Source organism: Bactrocera neohumeralis, chromosome 2 (assembly GCF_024586455.1).
Source record: "Bactrocera neohumeralis isolate Rockhampton chromosome 2, APGP_CSIRO_Bneo_wtdbg2-racon-allhic-juicebox.fasta_v2, whole genome shotgun sequence".
NCBI lineage: Eukaryota > Metazoa > Arthropoda > Insecta > Diptera > Tephritidae > Bactrocera > Bactrocera neohumeralis.
In genome coordinates, this window is record NC_065919.1 from 46,068,409 (window position 1) to 46,076,829 (window position 8,421).

Below are 8,421 nucleotides of genomic sequence, written 5' to 3' on the forward strand. Positions count from 1 at the left end.
GATTAATGATGATTATAATAGGCATTGCCCATTAAATTTGGAGTTTATGTGTTTTTTCTTTATAAAAGTAGGAAAACTCGAAAAGAATCACCCTTTATAATTAAATAGTGACGTTTCACCATATTATGAATTGCTCTACTTTATAGAAAGCTCCCGACGTACTACCGAGCGTAACTACATTTTTTGACTACTAGAAAGAGCTTCTCTCCATACTTCGAACTTTCACCTTATGTTTTTTGTGATGACACTGGTTCACAGATTTCTAGTCGTTTTATTGTGTTCTTATAAAGATATATTTACATATAATCAAAGCCGATGTCTAATTATTGACGTGTTCGATTCGCCGAGTGGTGGAAAGAAGTGAACTATTCCAGTTGTTCAAACAAACTGGCAGTGCTAACGTTGTCCGTGTTATATTATTCCGAAAAAAATATTAGGTCTACAACTTCGCTTCCGCCGTTTTCCAATAGATGTCTATATTCTATCGATCTTGGACATTTGTGTCAACATTAACCCAACAAAATATTTGTAGAGATCTGTTTGCATCTCAAACTTATTGTCAACTGAAAATGTCACTTTTTCGAGCCGAATTCTCGACATTTGCGTAAAATTTTGCTTTTCTTTTTTAGTTCCAAGAAAAGTGCGCCTGAGGCTCATCGAATGCTTTCGGATACGTACGGTGAGGCTGTCCTAAGTGAAAGAACATGTCGCGAATGGTTTCAACGTTTTAAAAATGGTGATTATGAAGTCGAACACCGGCATGGTGGTGGAAGAGGAAAGATTTTCGAAGATGCTGAATTGGAAGCATTACTCGACCAAGATGCGTTTCAAACCCAAGAGGAATTGGCCGAATCGTTGCAAGTGATGCAGCAAGCTCTATCAAAACGCCTCAAAGCAATGGGGATGATTCAGAAACAAGGAAACTGGGTTCCTTACGACGTGAAACTAAGAGATGTCGAACGGCGCTTCTTTGCATGTGAATAGCTGCTTCAAAGGTACAACCGAAAGAGATTTTTACATCGCATTGTAACTGGCGACGAAAAATGTGTCCACTATGATAATCCTAAGCGAAGAAAGTCATGGGGAAAGCCTGGACATGCCTCCACGTCGACGGCAAAACCGAACATTCACGGCGCCAAGGTCATGCTCTGCATTTGGTGGGACCAGCTGAGGGTGATATATTATGAGCTGCTAAAGCTAAGTGAAACCATCACAGGAGATCGATACCGAACGCAATTGATGCGTTTGAGCCGAGCACTAAAAGAAAAACGGCCACAGTACGAGGAAAGATACGATAAAGTCATTCTCCAGCATGACAATGCTCGGCCTCACGTCGCAAAGGTGGTCAAAAAATGTTTGGAGACGCTTGTTCCGATCGATGACACACGGCACAGTAATTCGCTCGATCATAGTAGGCGGACGAGCACTTCAGTTCTTATAAAGAAGTCGAAAATTGGATTGATACTTGGATCGACTCGAAAGATGAGGAGTTCTTTCGTCACGGAATACGCATGCTGCCAGTACATTTTTGTAACCGTTTTTATACGATAAAGCCTTAAATTTACAAAAAAAAAAACGGCGTGAGCATTAGTTGTAGACCTAATATATATCTTAATTTTTGAGAGGAACCATTCACAATGGTAAAATTGGTACACAAATCGTAAAAAAAACTTGGAATAACTTTGTTGTTGCTTTTACATGTTAAATTTTTGACAAGAGGGCACAAAGATAGAAAGCAGAATAAATATAAAATAAAAATATCTGACATATAATTAATGAATGTTCAATTTCATTCCAAAGAGGCCCCAAACTATGACTGTCACATAACTAATAATTTGCTTAATCGATATTTTTTATATTTATGTTTAATTGAATGCGCATGTACAGGTGTATAAATTATAATATGTATTTGAATATTCCAACGAACTAGTTGGTTACTTAGAAGGTCATTTCTGTCGTCTTCGCGATCTTGACTTTTGTCGACATGTTGGTGACTTGAAATGTGGCTAAACCAGAAAACGTATTAGGCAATATTATTCAATCATAAAAAACAAAAAAAGATTTATTCTTTATAGATGCGTGCATATGTGATTTATACAAATATTTAAACACGTTTGGCTTGGATCATTGCGTTTTTTGAGAAATTATGTGAAAGCAAATAAACTGAGACTCTCACCTTTTAAAGAATTTGAAGTATATAGCTTTTTCCGAATATCTGGCGAGTTTTATTTAATTCTGTTTATTATCTATTTTTCATACGTTTTTTAATGGGATCGTGGAAAGCGTACATACCAAGCATACTGTGTAGACCAAAAGAGGTTTACTTTTTTAAGTAGCTACATTTTTTTGGTTTATTCTTTATTCGGCGACATCTCTTATTCGATATTCAAAGTTGATCGCTTTTACATTCATCCATCTGAAAAACACTGCACAGGTGTGTACGGTTATGTGGATGTCTGATTGGAAGAGGGCCAGCTAGTATGCTCTTTGAATTTCTATACGGGAGATGTATGTCAGTCTTATCGGTGAAGAAATTGTTTCTACACAACTTCTTGAAATAATTATGTTCAATTTATTTATGACAAAATGACAGATATATTCTGATAACGTCATTCAGAGAATAATAAAGTGGATGTTTAATAAGTACTTCTATTATTGATTGGGTTTCTTGGAATTCATGCAAGCCAAATGTTATTTATATAATAATCTTTCAAGAAAATATAGTAATTATTAAGGAACCGGTGGTCTAAGTAGTATTTAGCATTTTAATTATAGTAATTGAAAGTATTAGAATCAGTTGTTATTCTGAAGAATAAGTCAATGACTAAGCTGAATTATGGCTGTTGTTGTGACTGTTATTTCAAAACCCCCACAATAAACGTTAACTTTGATATTTTCGAACAGTAAGGGACAAGACTAAATATTTTCTGCCATCAAACAGTTCTCGCACTTGCGACTTGGCTCCCACCTAGCTGTTGACAGTCATAGCTTTGATGTCGTAGATAATTTAATAAGACGAACGACTGGCGCGCTGTTGTAAACTCGGCAATAACCACGTAAGTGGTGTTTACGCCAATAAAAAAGAAGAAGCAGAAGAATTTGAGGGTAACACGGGTGCGATGTGCAGATCGCATTCTTCATAGATATGCGCAGCATGACTGTTACATGACAGTTGAACAGCAAGTGCAATTAGAGACGTTATTAATTGAACTTTTGTGATAGCAGGTGTCTATTTATATCATAGTGTCTCCAAGCTTGCACAACTTAAAGTAACTAATCATCGAAAAAATCACCAAGAACGGAGTATATTAATTGATTACTTATTACAGCATCATAAGATGATTTTCAAATCTGCGTATCACTGCAGTAGGACGTTTGGACCCGCCTGTTTACCTCGTTGTTACCTATTTGGTTTGCACATATGTTTATATTTACACTGGAATGTAGTAAAAATGCAACTTAGGTTCAGAATAAGTTTATATAAAGTTGTTATTACTTTGCGTGCTAGTCTTGAATTTGGTTCAACAGGCATATTATTCAGCCGAATTTATTGCAATGATATATGACAGCTTGCTCTTTTTAATCTCTATTTAATTAGTTTACTTTATATGACTTACACCATTCGTTGTTCGATTCGTCACTTTTTAAAGTTTTCGATTTGACAATTGAAAGAAATTTTATTGCCTTACAAAAAAGTGCATTTATATGACTTGCCACTGCATGCGTATATCTAGTTGCAAATTACAAATATGCATATCTGAAGTGATGGATTCAGTGACAGATGATTTGGAAACCTTCGTGTTAACTCCTCTTATTACAGTGCTTCAGTCGTTTATTTGATCTTTAACGTAATACAGTGCAAAATGGTGTCCGTAAAGTTGGTAAGTGATCCAAAAGATTCTTGGCGATCAGTCAAAAAAAGGATACAACATATGAAGAAGCTTAGAATTAGACTATTAATGGTGAAACCTTAAATTATAGAGGATTAATACTATTAATGGATAAAATTACATTTATATTGCAAGGATTCTTAAATATTAAAAGTTGACAGAAATAATCAAAATATTGTTTGATATTTATTATATTAACTTATAACGAAAGTGATTCTATTAAAAGTTGACAACTCTTTCGAATACTTTTCAAATATTTAAACTTACAGTTTTAAGCGTACTTCTACTTCTTCTTTATGGGCGTAGACACCGCCTAGGCGATGATAGCCGAGTTTCCTTTTCACTGTTCGGCGTCAATTGGAGATCCCAGATGAAAGTACGTCCTTCTCCAGCAGATGTTTCCAACGGAGTTGAGGTCATCCCCTGCGTCGACTGTTTATTTGATGACGGCAGATATTTCGTCTTCTCTATTTAGCTCTGCAGCTCGTATTACTTTCTCCAGGAACAGATTCCAGAAGAGGAACGAATGGCTATCGAACTCACTTGCTATCGAACGACTCGGAGAGATCCTTCATGATCCTGACGGTGCTTTTGGTATTGTTCAACGTCAGAGTTTGCAGGGCTAAAGCCACACTGATAAAATCTCATCAGTTTGTTGACGGTGGACTTTAATCTTTCTCACAGTAAACTCAATAGAATCTTATATTCGACATTGAAGCTTATCCCACGATAGCTGGCGCTCTGGTCTTAAAACCTTCTGTTAGTTGCCGCATATTTTCGTAAAATTTCGAGCATTACCTCTGTCGGCCAGCTTGTCGAGCTCTTCATACTCATGCATTTCTGCCTATCTCTTTTTTGTCTGCAAATGCGTCTCGCTTCCCTCTTAACTCTCGGTATCTAGTCCATCCCGCACCTGTTGTAGTAGATTGTAACGATGCCATGTATGCAGTCTGTTTTCTCTCCACTACGACACGACACTCCCCATCCTGCCAGCTGTTCGTTTGTTCATTCGTAAGGAGCTTGAAATGCCATTCCACAGTTCCTTTATACTTGCTGAGCGTACTGCTTTTCATATTATTAGATCGAAAGATCTGATCAAGGACTTTTTCGTTTTCTAATTGAATTACGTAACAAGTTAGCTGTAGATAAAAGCATTTCAGAGTAATTTTTTCAATATTATCCATTTTGGTTGAACTTTCTGAATATCTTTATTTGTAGATAGATTTGATACAACTGAGTAATTCTCAAATAGATTAGTGACAACTAATTATTCCTTTGAAAGCTATAGAGAATTAGTAGTAAAACAATATAAAATATTCCTCGGGGTACTTCCTACAGCAAACTGTTTGGATCACGCAATTTTTTCTAATATTGCTTACCAACACATTCGCATTTCACCCGAGCTTTGCATGGATGGTTTCAATTTATATTCTATCAGCTTAACACACTCCCTAATTTTTAGTAATCTTTTAGAGCCAATAATCAATACATAAATATATTATTACCCCTGACCTGACCCCGAATTATTAATCAGTTTTGGCAGGAAAATTGTTCAAGCTCGAGACACATAACACAAAATCTCTTTGTATACATATTTCTGATCTTACGCAGTAAGAATTTTTAAACAAATCAACTTTTATAACTCTATTGCCATAATACAGTTTTTGACAGCATCAATTCTTATCACCTCTTTGCTCTCCGCAAATACACAAATGTTGGATTATATTTATCCTGGATTCATGACCATGTACTACAGTCAGGTGCCTACAAAGGAGGGCTATCGTTCCAAGTAACTGGCAAACAAGTCTATAACTTTACCACATTAACTACCACTTTTGTTCTACCTAGACAGGAGGAGCCGAATGGCAGTACACGCGAGGAGATTGGCGTTATTATGAATCCCGGCACGGCGAATGAGGAATTGGTGATAATGGGCATGTACACGGCCTATGACGAGAAGAGCGATACTGAGACTATGACGATATATACAGCCGATAAAAATGGCTATAAATCGCGTTATAAGGTGATGAAGTGTCGCAATACTGACCCTATGACGAAGAAGTGTGGACTGAGTGCCAAAGTTTTAAAATCATTGGCCAAAGGCAGTAAATAGTGAAAAATGGTATAAATGTTGTTTCCAAGTTCAATTAATAAATTTATGTGGAAATCTCTACAATGGAAATTTTAATAATTATCACAAATCTATATTTACTTAGTGTTTGTAAAGTAGGGAAGACAAATTTAATCTAAATATAATCTAAATAAAATGTTGCTTAACAAATTTTTTCAAAGTTTTATGACCACTCAGCTCCCAATGGAGTTGTATCAGTTTTGTCAGATCAATTTTTCAGTCTATCATTGAAAAGTTCATTGTCTCAAGCTGCTTCGGTTCTGTTTCCATGTCATTTTGTGGATCATCGACAGATAATGATCTTCATGTTGTTTTTTCTTAAATACCTTTTTTATGTGCTATCACAAGGTTCCTTATTAACGCGTGATCCAAGTAGAGGTATTTTTTCGCTAGCCATTTTTTGTCAGATCATGCGTGAGTAGTGAGAAAAGACTTTTTCCTTTGAGAGATAAAAACGGAAATAGTTGTGGCGTGCACGCTGATATTATTAACCATATATCATCTGGAGGATGATTTGGAATACTTTTCGAAAACGCGCACCATGTGCAAACTGAGTTTTATTCATTACTGTCAGTGTTATAGACTTAAATTTTTAGTTAATAATTATTAAGAAATTTCAATTTCGAAACTCAACTTAAGATAACATAACATTTGAAAAAAGTGAATGATTTCCATGAACCACAAATATTATCACAGAGTTAAACTTGTTGACCAACTTCCTTACAATACACTACTCTATATAAATGTCCCCGCAAATTGAGTGCACATGAGTGTTCTAAACATTAGAGCTTTCATTGAGTAGTGAAGAAGTGTGAGTTAGCTCAGCATTACAGTTTATAACGGGTAGTTCAAGTGGTTTTCAATAAAGATATACTTCCAGGTGAAGGTACGCCCTTCTCCAGCAGATATTTTCAACGGAGTGTAGGTCTTTCTCTGATTCCACCGGCGGCTACTGCGTTGAATACTCTGAGAGCTGAAGTGTTTTCATACTCGGCACTCGGACGATATGACCTAGCCAGCGTAGCCTCTGTCTTTTAATTTGCTGAACTATGTCAATGCCGTCGTATATTTCGTACAGCTCATCGTTCCATCGACTGCGGTATTCGCCATTGCCAATGCGAAAAGGACCTTCAATTTTACGCAGAACTTTTCACTCGAAACCTCGTAACGAAGATTTTTCGGGTATTTATGGGTGTTTAAATCTCACGTTTATCTCTACTATAAATAGTAATTCCATATACAAACTTACTACACAATAGTTTAGGGCAGTTTGAGTGATTAGTAAAGATGTTGTGCTAAGCTAAGTTATGATCTTATACACAATATATAGCATTCATGATAAGAATTGGTTTATAGACACACTAGTTCTTTTTACTATGCTATTTTTAGAGATTTAGAAGCCAAAATAAAATAATAATATATTTTTAGCAAACAGATGAAAATTTAAACAAAATATTTGTATTTAATGCTTGTTATGTTATATTTTCGAAATCCTCGAAATGAGTTTCATTTAATGTTTATTTGTAAGCAAACAAGTATAATGAAAACCAATATAATATACTGATTCTTAATAATTATGGCTAATTGAATGCACAAATACAGGTAAACAACATATATTTATATTACTGTAGGTATTTCAGCAAAACTAGTTGGTTGCTTAGAAGGTCACTTCTGTCGTCTTCGCGATCTTGAATTTTGACGACATATTGCTTGAAATGTGGCTAAACCAGAAAACGTATTAGGCAAACGTTGGTAATTCAAAAAGACCACGTGATTTATTACCTTTAATTTCCAGATGCGCATATTTGTTACTTAAGCAATCATTTGTAAGATATTTAAAGCAATTTGATTTGGACTAAGTATAAAAATACTTCAATTCCTCAAAATCTATGTTGTCCTAATCAAAGTAATCCCTCTTACAATTGTGCGAACATATTTTTCCAATCCTCAAAACAATAGTTAAAGTAAGTATCCCGATTTAACGTCTTTAATTGACTCATAACATTTTTCCCGGAGCGGTCGTTTGAACTCACGAAGAATCCATTCCGACCACTTTTTACGAAATGCTTAACGCAAACGACGAATAACTCTGAAATGGTATTTCTTGTTGAAAGATTAGCCGGTCTGAACAAATTCGGAGTGCACTCCACCTCGAAGAAAACTGCCAACTTAACCTTGATTTTTGACTTGCTTTGACGTGGTTTTTTCGGCATTGGCTCACCTTTGCCAGGATATTCGGCTGATTAATCGTATGTTTCCGGGTCTTAAACATAGATCGAAGACTCATCGCGAGTAATAATATGTTTTATGACATCCTGGTTGTCGGAATGCATTGTTTCAAGAACGTTAATGCGACGCTGCTTTTCGAAGAAATTGTGTGGTTTTGAAATCAATCGTGCT

At 35.7% G+C, this 8,421-nt stretch overlaps 1 protein-coding gene across 1 annotated transcript; it reads left to right on the forward strand.

Annotated features, from left to right (window-relative positions):
• Positions 1–3,863: 3,863 nt before the first annotated feature.
• Positions 3,864–6,003, forward strand: LOC126759716 (uncharacterized). The gene is made up of 3 exons (XM_050474793.1): positions 3,864–3,881; positions 5,552–5,679; positions 5,739–6,003. Exons 1-3 carry the CDS (start codon positions 3,864–3,866, stop codon positions 6,001–6,003), a joined length of 411 nt encoding a protein of 136 aa, XP_050330750.1.
• Positions 6,004–8,421: the final 2,418 nt, after the last annotated feature.